Source organism: Athene noctua, chromosome 5 (genome assembly GCF_965140245.1).
Source record: "Athene noctua chromosome 5, bAthNoc1.hap1.1, whole genome shotgun sequence".
Classification (NCBI taxonomy): domain Eukaryota; kingdom Metazoa; phylum Chordata; class Aves; order Strigiformes; family Strigidae; genus Athene; species Athene noctua.
Genome location: NC_134041.1, coordinates 2,770,600 through 2,787,037, shown reverse-complemented (window position 1 = coordinate 2,787,037; position 16,438 = coordinate 2,770,600). Strand labels below are relative to the sequence as shown.

At 40.4% G+C, this 16,438-nt stretch overlaps 1 protein-coding gene across 1 annotated transcript in view; it reads left to right on the top strand.

The window, feature by feature from the left end:
* Positions 1 to 16,438, top strand: part of CACHD1 (cache domain containing 1) — a 114,735-nt gene that overhangs the window by 55,503 nt on the left and 42,794 nt on the right. Inside the window, exon 4 of the mRNA XM_074906046.1 lies at positions 10,283 to 10,389. Coding sequence (XP_074762147.1) covers positions 10,283 to 10,389 — 107 coding nt within the window. The remainder of the gene's footprint in view (positions 1 to 10,282; positions 10,390 to 16,438) is intronic.

Sequence of the window (16,438 nt, the reverse complement as noted above, 5' to 3'; positions counted from 1 at the left end):
CAAAAGGCACAGATTTGTCTGTGCTGTTCGCTGTTTTCAGGAGAAACTTGGCTTTAGATTGTACCTTGAAAATGTGTGTGACCTTAGGGCTATGGTTTTTCCTTCAGGAGGGTTATGAAATATTTGTGTTACAACTGCTAAACTGTGTATTCTTTTTCTTGGTGTAGGGAGGTGTTCTGTCACGTGGCCTCTTTACTTGAGTAAACATTTGGTGCAAGAACAGTGTCAGAAGCGTGTTATCTTCAGGGTGTATTTTTAAGGTAGATTTGAAGGCCTGTCCCACAATATTTAAGGCTGTTTATTACGTGGTGTTCAGTCTCTAAACACACGGTGACATTTGAAAATCTGGGGGCACTTCATGCTGTCAGGTGATTCTTCCATCAGCCTTTTTACACCGAGGTCTAGCTTATTGACAATGTGTTGGGAATGTAGCAAGTTTGGATTGGTTTTGGGAAAATTACTTGGGAAGGAGATGATGAACTGTTGTGTAGAAAATATTGTGGTTGTTTGGGGTTTTTTCCTAGAGTTTTTTTGATGGCTTTGTATCTTTAGTTTATATTTGTGGCTACCATTAACAAAATTATTCGTGTGTGGCCTTGTGTTTATCTTGAAAAGCTGGGCGTTGGCTTCAGACAGTTTGCCCTTTTGCTTGAGATATATAGTGAGAATGTCACACCTGGTGACTACAAATAAATGATACAAAATAGGACTAACAAAGCACAAACTGGGATATAAAATGAACCTGGCATTTAAATTGCTCATTTAGTCAAGTTGTGAGATATGACAGAGAAAGCAATATTTATTTTATTGCCATTACGTGCTGTTGGCTTTTACAGTGAAGACCCCAAATGTAAGTTTCCAGGACTGTAATTCCAGTCCACAGTGACTAGTTTTGAACTAAAATTAACAGCCTGGCTGTGTTTTTGGTTGAAATACTATACCCAACATATACCAGCCTAACTAGTGTTAAGTACTAGCAGTCACATATTTGTTCTTCCCACCAAGGTAGCTTTGTACAATGGAACTACCTTGTTTTGGAAAGTGGTGAAAATTAAATAAATAAATAAGAATATGCAAAACCAACTTGATGAGGCAGTGCAGTTGGTGGCTATTGAGTGGTTTTGGCAAGAGACTTTTCCATAGGCCTTAATTCAATAAACATTTAATCATATGCTTATGCTCATCTGGTTTACCAAAGCGTTTAAACATGTGCTTGTGTAAATGGAAATTAATCATACGCTTAAGTATCTGTGCAAGCACAGCTAGGAGGAGTTGGACTGTGAAATCAGAGCAGTGGAGCAGGGGCTCCGTGTTTTTCTTCAGTTGTTGCTGTTCCTTTCTTCAAACGTACCAGTTGGCATTTTCAGTTCTACTGAAGCAAGGTTTGGGAATGGAAAAAACATGATGGCAGTGGAGGGGGAGAGCAGCCAGAGAGCATAGCTTTCAGACAAGCTCGGAAGTAGGTGGTACAAAGATCTGGTATCTGAGCTATATTTGGGTCCGTGGGGTCGGAACCTGGAGACTTTCTCCCTTTCCCAGGGCTGTGGGATGCGTTGGGGAGGTGCCCGTAGCAGTTGAGAAGAGGCATTGCTCCAACCACACAGAGTTAATGGGGATAAAGTGCTCCAGGCTCTTAGCAAAACGGATGGATAAACTGATGGGAGATAAGGAAAATGGATGTCAAGTGACATGCATCTTCTAATCCTCGAAGAAATCCCTGCTGGAAAAACAAGGCTTTGTGTTTCCTCACTAATAAAGGCTGCTGAAGAAGCCATGAGAAACAGGTTTCATAGTGTCTCCAGACATTCCCTATCATGATTGAACTGGGTGGTGATTTACAAGACAATGTTTTAATTCAACTATCTTCCCCCTTAAGAGAGGATAAATACCTCTGTGTACAAAGTGGTGTCTCCTGTTTGTCGTGCCCGAGACGCTTTGTTCCCAAGAAAGCCCTCGGTAGATCTTTAGGAAGTCTTGAAACTTTAACAGCCTGATGTGTGGGGGGTGTAGATGGGGCTGTAGCAGAGTATCAGCAAGAGGGCAGGGGAAGGAATTAACAGTGTTTATTTATCAGCAGTACCGAGCACCTTGCAGCTTCCCTGCACCTTCAGTGGGAACTTACAGGTTATGTGCCAGTTGTGTAAAGTGTCCACGTAGCGACTTAAGAAACTAGTTTTGGGCAACAGGTTTGGAAGCGTTAGCTTCGCGTGGAGTTGTAACTTTGCAGGTCTGCATGGTCTGACTTGTGAGTGACAACTGAAATAGCTTTCTTCATAAAGTCGGTGTCGGCCTGGATGGCAACGTAGATCAAATAGGTGTTTTGTATTGAATATTTGCAGATGAAAGAAAATCAAACTCTTTCTGCACAAAAAAGTCTGATGTGTGTAATATTTTCATCACCTACCTGGTGTACAAAATGCCTTTTTCAGAAGAAGCTATGATTGATGCTAGCTGGCTCTTGTAGGAGGCTTTCAGAAGTAGATTTTTATAGTTCCAGTTTTGCCAGGTAAGTTAAAGGGATGTTCACACAGTAAAGTGCACATGAAGGTGCAGTTGCAAGTAAGAACTTTACAAAACTGCTGCACTCCAGAGGTTTTCTTGACATAGCAAAGCCCTGCACATCTGCAGCAAGATTACCTTCCAAAAAATAGAGGCTATAACTTCTTATTTGTGAGGAAACACGCAGCTGCCTGTGTAGCTTTTCCCACAAAAAAATGGAGATGATGCTTTTAAAGGGAGACAAAAAAAAATCTTCCCTAACCCAGTCTAGATCCTCCTCCTGTCCTACCCACTTTTAAGACCCATCATGCTTCAGTGTGCAACAGCATTTCATGTCCTTGGGCATCTGTGAGAGAGGGTGGGGAAGAGTTTCCTTGAGTTGCCTGTGACTGGGACCTGATGGGGAGAGGCGGGCAGAGTCCCAGCGCCGGGAAGCCGCCTCTGGTGGTGCCTTGCTGCTGCGAGGGGTGGCGGGGCTCACCGTGCCCCCCCGATAACCCCACACCTGCACATGGACTTGAGTACACACGGGTGCTGGTGGGAGCATCCCTGTTCTCTTTGCTCCTACCCTGGAGGACAGAAATGAATGTCACCGGTGGTTTTTATGCAAAGCTGTCACGGGTCTCCAAAAAACTTGTTTAGAGATGGGTTGCCGTTCATCAATGCTCTTGCTTCTGCTGCTAGCATATATGTTTTAAGATGGCTGGAAATCTATTTTTTGTTGTTTAACTATGCTGATAAGAGCTTAGGGAATGCATTTATCTAAATTTGTGGAAGTAGACGGAATGGAGAAATATTTGTTGGTAAAACATACTACTTGGCAGTGTTGCGTTACAAACATTAGTAGAGCTGTTTGAATAAGTGAGTTTACAAACCTATTTTTGAAAATCATTTACTCCCTCTGACTGTGATATCGCCTTCAGAAGTGGCCTGGTTTTTTTCTTTTTTAAACAGATGGTTAAATATTTGCTAATGCAGTTCAATTTTATTGCAGCTCTTTCTGTGTTTATCTTTCCTCTCTGGAGCAGTTAAGTGGGAGATAACGGGAATCCCATTCAGTTCCTTCAGTTGCTGCAGTATCTGAAGAGCTGCACTTCCAAAGGAGAAGTGGGTGGGCCACGTTAAATGAAATTTAAGATCTATTTGCTGTTCTTGCAAAGTATCAGACTACAGTAATGCCTGAGGGTTTCTAGAAAATGTAGGGAGCATGCATAATGCTAGTCTTGGCATGACCTTGTTTTGTCCATAAACTGTAGCAGGTATTTAGGAAATTGCTCTCTTGGACTGTTGCTTTTACTTTGTAAATGTGGCTGAGTTCCTTGTGAAAAAGTGGTTTTTGGAAGAGTTTGTGTTACTGGGTTGCAGTCCTCCTTCCAATAAGACGCTGTCTTTACATCTGAGAGCAAGAATACTTGAACTTTTTCAAGCAGTAATTGAAATAATTGGAACAACTTCTACGCCTCGCCAGAAGAAACTGGTTAACTGAATCATCAGTAGCTTCTTTTTGTTGAATTTATTCATAAAAACACTGTTTTTCAACATTCTGTTTAGATGCGGTGGGAACCATATATTTAAGTCTTTATTTAAGTATGTAAAATATGAGTTAAAATCTTGCCTTACAATCTAGAAAGCTGGCCTTAGTTGTGAATTTCAAAGGAAGTGCTGAATTTTCAATGAACTTATGTAATTTCATTTGCATGCTAAGATCAGTTTTAAATTTGTGTGAACAGAAAGGGAGGGAAAGAAATGAGTCTTAAAACAATGAGAACCCCTCAGTAGCCGCTCAAGTGTCATTTTTATATGCAGCTCCCTCATTTTTCCCTAAAATGAAACTGTACAAAAGAGGTTGATTTACACTGTAAATTCAGGCCGAACAAAATCCAATTGGAGCTCACTTGAGCGCTGTTTTGATGTAAGATTCAAAGCTTCTGCAAATTTATTTTATCTCCTACACTTGCTGATCTCCTGCTTGTAAATCCTGTTGAAGGAGAATAAAAATGAGTGCAGCCTGATGGGAATTTAACGTCTGAAGTTCAAAGCAGTTTGCACATCAGAGCAAATGTCAATCAAATGAACATCTTGCAAGCTAGGCAGGGAGCGCGTTTTTCCATGGGGAAGAGATCAAAGTGGGAGTCGCAGCTCTGTTTGCTCCCTCGGGATGCAGTTTCGATCGGTTGTTCATTAAAGTGAATCCAGAAGGACGGGCTTTATAGAGGGAGGCAGGGAAAAGGGGACGGGGTGAGGGGGCCTGTCTTCAACCTGAATTTCAGCCAATGCCTTTTGCTCTCGTTTAAGTCAGTACAAACCCTAATTACAGCTAAATACAGGTTTTGTTGTGTTTTTTCTGGTAAGGATTTTGGAGGATTTCCTAAGCATTGGCTGATGTTTTACCACCTAGAATATTCTGGGCCAAATCTCAGAGGAGACCTCGGTCAGCCATCACTGTTATTGTCCTCACAGTCTCACTGCTGGCAAAAGTGGGACACGCTGGTAAAACGTCTCCTTTGTGCAGAGAAAGGGTGGTGATCAATGCTCGTCTGCAAATCTTAAAAGTTTTTGGTTTAACTTCTTCCAATGCAAGTGATGGGAAGATTTGTATGGCTTGAAACTTGTGTGGAAAACCTGCAAAGTACAAATACATTGTAAAAAAAGGTAAAACCAGTAGCTCCAGCCAAGAATATAAGTATTTACTGTAAATGCCGTATGGCAGCGTTGAGGCTTTAGTTTTAATTGTTACTTTAATGGTGAAGATTGCCAAATAGATTAAAAGCACATTCTTAGTTGAAATAACTTAGAGGCACCCAAAAGAAGCACATGGAAAATTCTCCAGTGTAATTAAAACGATCTCAAGTACTGCAGTGTAAATTTGCCACAGTACTGCCTCTGCCCAGTTTTTGGTCTCGGTTTTCTGAGGACGTACATTTGTGATAGGAGCTGGTCTCTTCTCAAGGTCCTTGTATCACGGAACCAGTCACGCTTTAAAAAGACACGCTTTAAAAAGTGCAAAAAGCCAGTTTTAAGGCAAACTGCACCTGAAAAGAGATTTGAAGTAGATAATCCCGCATAGCTCAGTCTGGAGCAGCCCTTGCTTTAGGACGACAAATCTGTCTGAGGGCTGGGCTTTAGAACAACTCTTCTTCTGCATATTTTATTCCTATCAGTTTTCCATTAACTGCATCCTCTTTTTGCTACTTGTGTGCTGTAGCAAGAGAAAGGAGGGGTGAGCTGGGCTGCAGTAATTTTTTGCTTTTCTTTACCAGCTCTTCTGCAGATAATTTAGGCATCTATGTCTACCTTTTGCTTATGGGTAATGTAATACCTGCTCACTGAGAAAAGCTGAGAGGCTTTGTTGATTTTTGCATTGAAGTGCTCCGACATGCTCCAGTAAAGATTGCAAAGCAAACAGTGTGTTTATAGCTGAAGCACCGGTCCCCTTGATGGGTAGCGATCACTTTGGGGCTGCAGAAGTGCCCGTGGCGGAGCAGTTGAGGATGATAACTTTATTTTTGCCTTCCTAGAGGGCACGCCAGAAATGAACCTGGTGTTCATCTGCTTGAAACCCCGTGTTAGTACCTGTCATGACTGAGACACCTGAAACTCGGTTTGGTAGCTTTGTGTGTACAAAGAAGTGGTGTAGCAATACACTCAACATTTTGAATCAAGGTACAACTTCTCTGCTGGGTAATTTAAAGCAGTAGTTTAAAGAGTAGTTTGGGTAGTGTCAGAACTGCATGTCAGGATGCACATGTCACTTTGATTGAGTGTGAGTGGTGACTTGGCATAAAATAAAACCAAAGCAGAGGAAGATTCCAGATGATTCTGAATGAAACTCCAGCATTTACTGCCCGTGTTCTGAGACATGAATAATGTTAGTTGCTAACAAGGCATCCTGTTGCAATCACTAATAGATTTTGATGGGAGCACTGGGACAATTAGCTAACATCCTGAAAAGTCATTATTTTTCCCTAAGAGTTTGTTCTTTAGTAATCCTAGGAAATATTTCTTTAGCATGGAAATGTTTAATTTGCAGTCTCTAGCTTTTCTCCATCTGGTTTTGCCCAAAGATAAACATGCTTTTTGTGAAACCCATCCTTTATCAATCAATCTTAGTCTTGAGATTCTTTAGCCAACAAAACCCAACGTTTTTGCTTGCTTGGTAGGAGCTGTAATTTTTTGAAGTCATTATATTTTAATGGAGATAGGAAAAGCCTTGATCTGAGAACTACATCCCTGTGAAATGCCAAGTCTTTTTCTCAATGGAGAGAACTTTGGAGAGTTTTCAGAGGCCAGGTTGCCAATAATTTCAATAAGCAGCTCCTGGCTGGGTGGATGAGCCCATGCAGAGCTCCACACCATCACGGTTTGGCTACTTTCAGTGTCTGACATAGCTTACAACTTCATGGTAGCGGAGTCTGATCAAGAGGACAGGAGACCTTTCTCTCTGTCTGCCCATTCATTCGTTTTTCTCTTTCTATTCCTGGCCGTGAAGAACAAGGATAATGCAGAAGATCACCAAAAGCTCTTTGCCCCTATCTGACTCGTGAATCAAACCACCATCACTGACAGAGTGCTGTTGATGATGCTGTTTTGGATAAAATACCAAAAGCACCGAACATCTGCATCCAATAAGGAACCCACAGTCCTTTTTGTAGAGCAAGGAATTTAGCTGCCTGTTCTTGTTCCCACTGTATGTAGCATTATTCACTTCGCTCATCACTGAGTGGTTTCGATGTGTTGAGCAGCTGCTGCAATTAAAAATGTTTCACCAGTGATGAGCAAGTTCATAATTGCATGTGTTAGGTGGAGACAGAGGAAGGCAAGTGAAGTTAAACGTTTGTGTTTATGTAGGGTAACCTGACTATGTCAAAAGACTGAGATATGTAAAGTGTTTGTAAAGAGATGAGAGAGAGAATTTGTGTACAGGCTGCTCTGGGGCTCCCTGATACACAAACATACATTTATGTGGTAGAAGGTTTGCAACTTAAAAATACATTTTTTCTGCCAGTGTTCATATATGTATATAAAAATATTGACCAAAATTGACAGAGCTGTGTTTAAACTGCATTTATTCCACATAATTTTTAAAGTGTATGGAGGGCAGTTAATTATTTCCAATATATATTTCCTAGACCCCAAGTCTAGGTTTGAGAAGGGACCAAAAAATGGTGGTGTTTCAGTTACTCTTGACTGTTCACTGGCGGTCTCATTCATCTTCTTTAAGAATAACAGTTTAAGATGTGTGTAGGGTTTATGGATATACATTAAACTAATTTTAAAGCACGCCAGTTTAAGGAGACCTTGTTTTTATTGATATTTGCATGTGTGTGTGTATATTAAAATTAAGTGGTTAGTAATCAATAATGCTGACTTTTTGCATATTCAGGAATTCAGTTGGACTAGAGAGCTTCTTCAAATAGAGCCTCTGGTCTGATGAGCTCTAGCTATGTAAAATGAGACTTCTTGTGACTCTACAAGAATCAAAATTTAATCTGATGTTAAGACCAAAGAAGTCAGTGTCTGAGGTTTTGTTACGCATTTGCATAAAAGACTGTTTTACTTATTTGCAATTCAGAAAATCATTAAGGAGTTTAATAGTAAGGTCTCTGGAAATTACTTCTATACTTGAAGGACAAATTTCTAAACTTGTGAGAAGTCGGTGCTGTACTCTTCACTCATAACAGAAGGTAAAACTCTGCTTTAAACAAAAAAAATAATGAAATCAGCCCAACCTTAAATGTGGCGCTACTGGCATGAATCATGAACAAAAGGCAAAGGCATGGCCTGGGTATGGAACAGCAGTGCTGCTCGCAGTGAGCCCCAGAGCTCCTCTCGGGAGCATTTGTCTGGTTTTGTAAGGCTAAAATTTTCTGAAAGTGGATCCAGTCACCTACAGGGGTGATGATCTTAAGCCTACTAACACAAATTTTTCTTTTTGTTAGTTAGTTTTCACTTCTAAGTCATAAAAGGTTTTCCTGGAGTCCTGCATGGAGTCCATAAACTGAGAGATGGGGGCTCTCAGAAAATCCTGTATCTGTCTGACTTGGGGCTGCTCTGGCTGCGTCCCTGTAGAATGAAATTATTTTGAATTGGGCTGAAAGAAAATACACTGGATTAGGAGAGTTTTAGTTTGCTTAAAAATACTTGCTTCCTGTGGTCAGGAGTTGAAATTTCCTTGCAGTAACCAATTCCATCTGTCTGTGGTTTTTGTTTCTGCTAATTGTTGTTTTAAGGAGATGATTTAGAAGTTCATTGTTTTATTGTCTGTTTGTGTCTACAAACCCCAGCCCTTACAGCAAGCATTCTGTAAGGACAGAACCAGAAAATCAGTGTCTTTCCATTCTTAGCGGGCACCATATTTATTGAAGTAGTTGGAACTTAACTGGATTTCGATTTCTTAATGAAAATCGTCAGCGGTGCTTGTTTTTCATACCACTTCTGCTTGCAAGATTTTGGGTCTCCTCTATGTGATGGCATATACGTGTGGGTGTGTCGGTATGCGTACATACACGTGTGTGTATGAAAAAATGTAACCTCAGTTTAAGCAATTAAGTGCAGCTGACAATACACAACTAACTAAAGAACTTCAAGCCCAGATATAATGTGCATGGAGCTACATGGAAAGCATTGGCATGGCACTGAGTGAGTGGTCGATAGATGTAAGGCTGTGCTTGATGTGCCCTTAATACTAAGTAAGTTTGCTCAGTATCTTTTGATGTAGCTGGTTTTTTGTGTAATTTGCTGTTTTAGTCTTGACAGTATTGAACAAACGCCTACTCTGCCTGGTTTCTCTCCAAGAGTCGTTTCCTATCAGCTTTCATGCCAGAAAGGCTAGTTAAAGCTCTTCGTCCAGAACAGGGCGTTATTCAGACCTCGCTTGCAGTCTCCTGTAATTTCTTAGGAATGGGTTGATGTTAGAAAAATTCTTTGATAGGAATTAGATAGTTTTTTGAAGTACTAGGATAATCACACCGTAAGTCAAATGTAATCAAAATGGTCAAGGTGAAAAAAATGTTAACAAATAAAATTGGCCTGTGTAAAGTCCTTGAAAGCTTCAGAAGTGTTTCTAGTTATTTATAACCCTTTAAACACCTTTTTATTTAAATTCTAAGCCATTGGTTTAATGATATGTTATCATCATTCAAACTATGCGCTAGAATACTTTTTGCATTCGAATTGTGAATGTATTTGAATTACTCAACCGAACCAAAATGTAACGGAACTTCACGCTGTCCAATTCCTTCCACTATTTGGAATGTAAATCCTCAAGTTTTGGTACAGAAAACAGGTTTACGATTGCTCTGTTAGATTTTTCTCGTAAAGACATAAAGAGGAAATCCTCTTCATGCAAGACACTTGGAATAAATTTTTTTTAAAAATGAAAGAGGAAATAATAGTACTGGTGAAAGAGTCTGTAGCAAGAAAAAGGTTGGTTCAACAGCAGGAGGAAACACTTCCTGATGGCATTCCTGGATGCTACACACATTTCCCAAGCTGGAACCTCTGCTGTTTAAAACACTCTCTTCTAATCCTCTCTTTAAAGGAATACTGTGGAGGAAAATGAAATATATCATTGTAGAAAGCAGATGCAATCCAGCTGTGATGAGCTTATCCCCCTTAGTTTTCAGTTTCACAGTTTTTCCTGGACCCTTAAAATATGTATAATGTTGGAGTTTCCAAAGTGATTATTTTTCACTGAAATTTCAAAAATAGGTGTTTCCATTGTAAATGCTCTTTAGGTTTAATAGATAACGTTAGATTGCTCATCCTGTTGTTGTCATTTCAGATTTGATGGCAATTTTAACACCAACGTTTCTAGAACTATTAGCTGTGATAGACTGTCTACCACTGTCAACAGCAGAGCCTTCAATCCTGGACGTGACTTAAATTCTGGTAAGTAGTATAGTTTGGTGGGTTTTTTTCCTCCTGTTGTAGTTTTTTTGTTGTTGGTTTTTTTTTTCCATTAGACTTGAACATTTCCTTGGCATAGAGAATTAGCATTGATTGCCATAGCAACAAGCTTTTATTTCTCTTTGAAACTGTCACACTGCTCTTAATTTGAGATTTCATGATTGAAAGATGATACCTAAAGTAATGCCCTTAGTCTAAGTACTTTATAAAAATGTCATGAAGATTTTATTCCAGCCTACCATGGATAATTTTGTTGTGGTTTATGCACTTTTTTTTTTTTTTTTTTTTTCCAAGACACTTTCCTTCCTAGGCCTGTCTGCTTTGGCATCAGTAGTGTCAGCTGCTGAAGGGGCCATGCAAAGAAGTTTCTCTGATCTTCTTAGCTGAGTTCAGCTAATGTGAGGCTGTGTTTGCAGCGATATAAAAAACTACGAAATATAAGGACAGCCTAAAATATTTCCTTTCTTTGTCTTGTCAGGGCATTTCCATCTTGACAGTCAGTGCATTTGCTTGACACACTTAAAGAGCTAGAAATATGCTTAGAACCAAAATACATATGACTTACCCCTGAAAAAGTCAGCTTTTGGTCCTCCAGTGCAGCAATGCTTTTCTTTTTTTGCATCCTAGTCAACTTGAATTAATACATGGATTTCAGGGGTTTTTTAGTTATAGTTTTTGTCCAGCTGTTCCATCTTACGTTTCAACTTTTTCTGATGCCTTAGTGTTGCCAACTAGAGACATTAGGAATTCATTTAGCATAAGTTTTGGGATTTTTTGTTTGTTAAATTTTTAATTTTTTTTTGACAAGTGAAGCCAACTTGAGAGAATATCTTTGTAATTTTGATTTTCATGTGTCTTTTGGAATAAAATTAACTTGACTGATGAAGTGGCAGGCCTGCCCATTCCACCCTCACCATGCACAGAGCATTTGCATATCTTGCAACAAAGAGTTGAAAGAATCCCACATTTCTCTCTAGCCTCTCTTACTGTGTCCCTTCTTACAGCTTTGCTTTCTGGATTTCTAATGAAATTTAAAAAGAAAAAGTAAAAACCAAAAGCAAAACGAACAGTCCCTGTGGGTTCCTTTCCATCCCATCCACTGTATACCACATCTTGAATGCAGGTGTTGGCCAGACAAGCTAATTTCCTGACATACATCTCATCACCATAATTTGTGTAGTGTTTTCCATCCTAAGGATAGGCAGTCTTTGTTCACTTACTGTGACTTGCTGGGCTTTGTTTTACTCAGAAGCTATCTCTTTATTAAAAAAACCCAACCAAGCAAACAACTTAGTCTTTTCAAAACCGTATGCAGCTGTTGATTAATCGAAATAATTTTTGCAACCGAGTTTTCAGGCACTGTTATAAGAGCAAAGCATTGAATGAATCACTTGACGTTTTTTATGTAAGTAAAAACCCCATTCTTTTTCTACTGCAGAAGACGGATGTAAAAAAAGGCAGGAAAGAAATATTCCTTCTTCTTGAGTGGTGGAAAACAAACAAGCTATATTTTCCCCTAATCATTTTTTAAATTTCTGGTTTAAATTCTCACAGAAACAAAGTGAGTGCATGTTCCAAGCTTCTTGCTGTCCTGACTCGACAGTAAGACTTGAGTGCCGCCTCTTCCCTTGCCTCCGGCTTGAAAGCTCCCTGATGAAAGGAGTATCTTCAAAAAATGGCATTGGCAGAAAAGGGCAGCAGAAGAGAAGAGGGAATTGGAGTGATAGAAGGAACGGGGAAGTGCTTCAGGGTTTATTGACAGCAGATTCTCCTCTGGCTTTCCTGTTGGCAGCTCTCAGAAACACAGCCTTTTGGGGGGAGGTTTTTTATTAGTGAGAAAATGCCTGTAAGAGAGAAACAGAATGGAAAGAGTGGGTTGATGCAGAAAAATGAGATGGAAACAGAATTATTTGAGAAACAAAAGTTGATAGTGGCTACACACCTAGTGAAATGAGTTTTCTGTAGGCGAGCTACAAGGAATACTCTCAGTCCTTGCCTCCTTGTGTGAAGGTGTTTGGAAGTCTGTGAGATGATGGTTCCCATCTTCCCTTCCCTGGTCCTCAGTTGAGAACGTCCAAACCCCGTGAGCTCCACCGCCCCGGCCGCGGAACAGGAGATTGCTGTGGCTTCAGGGCAGCGTGGCTGCCAGGAGGGTCGAGCAGAGTAACGCTGGTGTGGAGCTGGACGTGGCCCACGTCCGAAGCGGTGTCCCTGTATCACTGCACAGCTATGTGGGGTTTGGAATAAACTGCCTGTGGGAAGGCTTAGGGACAGGAGGCGGGCTGTTTGCTTTGCGGGTGCAGGGTATTGTGTTGGTGGTATCTGTAGCACTTGCTTATGCAGACACGGGCCATGACCTGTTGTGCCAAAAAAGCAGTTTCTGCCCGAAGGAATTCATGGTCTAAGGCAATAGTTGGCTTGAGACAGACAGGGGATATAAACAGACCGGGAAGCAGTTTTGGCCAGAAGGACTGAGCATCCTTACAGCTGTGAAGATGACTGTCAAGTTAGAAATGTTTTTTTAAAAGTACTTAGTGTCATTTGTCTCTTGAAAATTATTTTTTTATTATTTCTGCAGTGACCTATTTCTGTGAAACCGCATACCTTAAAGCATACACTTAGGACAGAGCACTTTGCACAGGAGCTGTTTCTCAGTAAATCTATGTGTGTGTATTCTTTACTCTAAAACTGCCTTTGAAAGAGGATAAAGGTCAGACAAAAAGTTCCTCAGAGCTCAAATTTCTCTTACTTCTCTTCTAAGTGTCCTCGTGTAGAGCTAGTGAGGAATATCTGTTGCACTTTCAATCCAGACTCTACCTTAGCCTGATTTTTTTTTTTTTTTTTTCTGTGCTAAAATGCCTGAGAGTTGTTGGTACACCTGGGTATTTTGATCATGTTTTTTGTCTCCTGCCTTGCTTTGCTGGTTTAGACTTAGATGGGAAGCCACAGCTTCCCAAATATCATGTCATACTGTCTCTCCTACTGGAAGCACTGTGTTGGGAAGGACCCCAAGCACATCGGCCTCCTAAATAAAGGGTTTGAGAGCCCTCTGCTCCTCCAGCCCAGAAGCAGGAACTCCCATACTCTTCTCCAGTTTGCCCATAGTTTCCAAAACCAGCCTGGCCTGTCCCTCAACCAGGTTGTCTTCCTGAGTGGGTTGATCATTTAATTCTTAATGTAAAAAAAAAAATAAAAAAAATAAAAGAAAATTCCCGTGAGTATCTCTCTTTTCCCGCATGAGTTTTTCAGTTTAAATAATCCAGCCTTTAAAAAGCTCACAGCAAAACATAAATTTAAACTTTGCTCTGTTCAGCCTTGATCTCAGTTCTTTAAATGTTAATCTTGGCCCGCTCTGGGCACCGCGTAAGAAAGTGGGATCCGAGTGGTGAAGTTGTAGGTGTTGGAAGGGAATGGAATTTGCACCGCAGACTCTGGGCAAGCCACAGGAGCTGAGCCTGGGAGAGCCCTCGGTGCAGACGACAACCTCAGCTTCTAGTCTGAACATTGTGTTAAGAAGGGTAAGTGTAGCTCATGAAACTTTCAAAAATATTTTTTTTGTGTGTGTTCTATTGGATTTTCATAAGATGAAGAGAAAATAAACATTAATCTTGGGGAAGGAAGGAAGGAAGGAAGGAAGGAAGGAAGGAAGGAAGGAAGGAAGGAAGGAAGGAAGGAAGGAAGGAAGGAAGGAAGGAAGGAAGGAAGGAAGGAAGGAAGGAAGGAAGGAAGGAAGGAAGGAAGGAAGGAAGGAAGGAAGGAAGGAAGGAAGGAAGGAAGGAGAAAGAAATAGATGTACTTCTCTTTTCTCAACTCTTTTGCCACTAATACTACACAATAATACTTTTGCCACTTTTTTCCTTGATACTAGGTGACTTTTTTTTTTAAATGTCTTGAAAAGGTTTTATCTTGGCTTGAGTTTTCCATTTGGATTACTTTTAGCCATTACTACAAAACAGATAAGGAGAGAGTCTACTCTTCAGATGGAATCACAGGCTTTGGTTAGTTAGATTAAGAGATCTGTCCTCACTGGTATGAGTGGTCTTTATTTATTAGACAACAAAATCTTACCCAGAGCTAGTGCATTATGTTATCAGATTCCTTCAGGTTTTTTTCTTTTTGAATAAACAAGGAACCAGTAAATCTTTCTCCTTCTCATCCTTTAAAGCGCTGAGATGCCTGTTTCAAGTCAGGCAGCTTTAGCAGAGTGCTCTTGCCCACAATATGCAGAAATGGTACCAAGGTGCTCAATAAATTTTGTCTGTGCCTTATTCGAGGTGTTGATCGTTTAAAATGTGGAGTGCCTTTGGTCATGTTCCACATATTGCTGTACTTCGAGCTGATAGTTCGGGTGAGTTAAAACAGTTGGGAGGTATTTGAGAAGAGAGTTAATTACCTCCCTTCCAAATCCTTTTAATCAAGGAAGCTGGGCTCATTCCTTAAAATGAAAGGGTTTTTTTACTTCTTTCCCCTTCAGAGTCAAAAGAGCTCCCAAGGAGTGAGCTAGGCTCTGTCCTGGCTCATGCCATCAGCAGAATTTTAATTGGGTTCGAACTGCAGAGCCTTTTATTTCTGGTGAAAATGCGTGAGCCAGAATACAGTTTGACTCAGAAAATCCTGGATCAGATTTGTAGGTCTGGAGAGTTAGAGTATGTCTTTACTTTTAACTAAAAACTTTTCATTTTTTGCGGGGTGAGAACCGTGAGGTCTGCAGCTCAATAAATGTAATGCTAAAGAGGAGGACTGTAAGAAACTCTTTTATAATGAACAATTATGTTCAGTAGTGCCTTTTTTTTTTTTTCACTGACTGTTTGTGCTGTTCTTTGAAGATTAATTAGTTAATGATTTGACTATGCTTTGAAGATGTAAAGTGGTATCTAGAAGTGCTAAGTGTTATCATAGCGCATTCTCTTTGAAGTTTTATAAACTCTATCACATAGGGCTTTCTTTCTAAAAGTCCTTTTTGCCATCTGAGATACTTATAATTAGAGAGAATGATCATTTCAAATACTCTCATGTTAATACTTCCAAACTTTTTCTGTCTGCAGCAGAATTTGGGGTCAGATAGTACAGCATTGGAAGTGGAGGGGACATAGGTTTCAGAGGGACTTGGCAGTGACAGCTCATGGGCAGCTCCCAGCTGCCCATTTATATCCCCAGTCTGTGTCTGGAATTAAGAGATTCCACTAAGATTTCTGCGTTAATAAGAGTTGGACTCTTGGCTTCCTCCAAGTAGTGATATCAAGGCTGGGTCTTTATTTAGTGGTGATGCTCACTTTAGAAGAGCAAGATCATTACATGTACTCAGTAATACAAAATACTTTGTCGTTTGTATTAGAACAGGGAGAGGGGTGCCTTCTTATACTTGCAAAAGTCACTTGAACCTGACCAGAAAATGGAAAAAAATAAATTACTTCTGAGTTAAAATGGGAAGCACAAGTCAAGAATATGGAGCCTAGAAAGTGAGTACCAGTGAGGTGCTCTGAATACATCTCTGCTGGTGCTGCCAAGGGTGTAATTTTGATAGAGATTTAGCCTTTAGCTATAGGCAGGCAACTCATTTTACAGTATGTTTTTTGTGGGGGTCTTCTGAGTGTGTAACCTGTCCAGAGACTGGCTTTGCTGGAAGGAGGAGGTGAGACAAAAGTACAGGCAAGCAACTGAGGCGGTGGCAAGTTTGGGGTAAGTGAGGTTAGGCTGAAAAAGAGCATCTGCTGGGTGTCCTGACAGGGACTAAGAAACAAGGAAATATCTGCAGGGTGTTCTTACAGCTTCAGTGGATGGAAAATAAGAGTGCGCTTGAAGAGAAAAAGTATGTCTTTTTCAGCCATGGCTTATCTGCTGGGAGATTGTCTACTGTGGTCATAGGAAAAGAAAGAAGAAAAAAAAAAAAAAAGCAAAGAGTCATGATAACATTGTCAGTCTCTGGGGAAAGGCGTTATTGAACTAACAGGCTTGCTGAAGGAAAACATGAGCAGAACTGTGTGAAAAGGAGGAACAGCAGAGAGGCACTGAGCCTGTAAGGAGTGAGTCT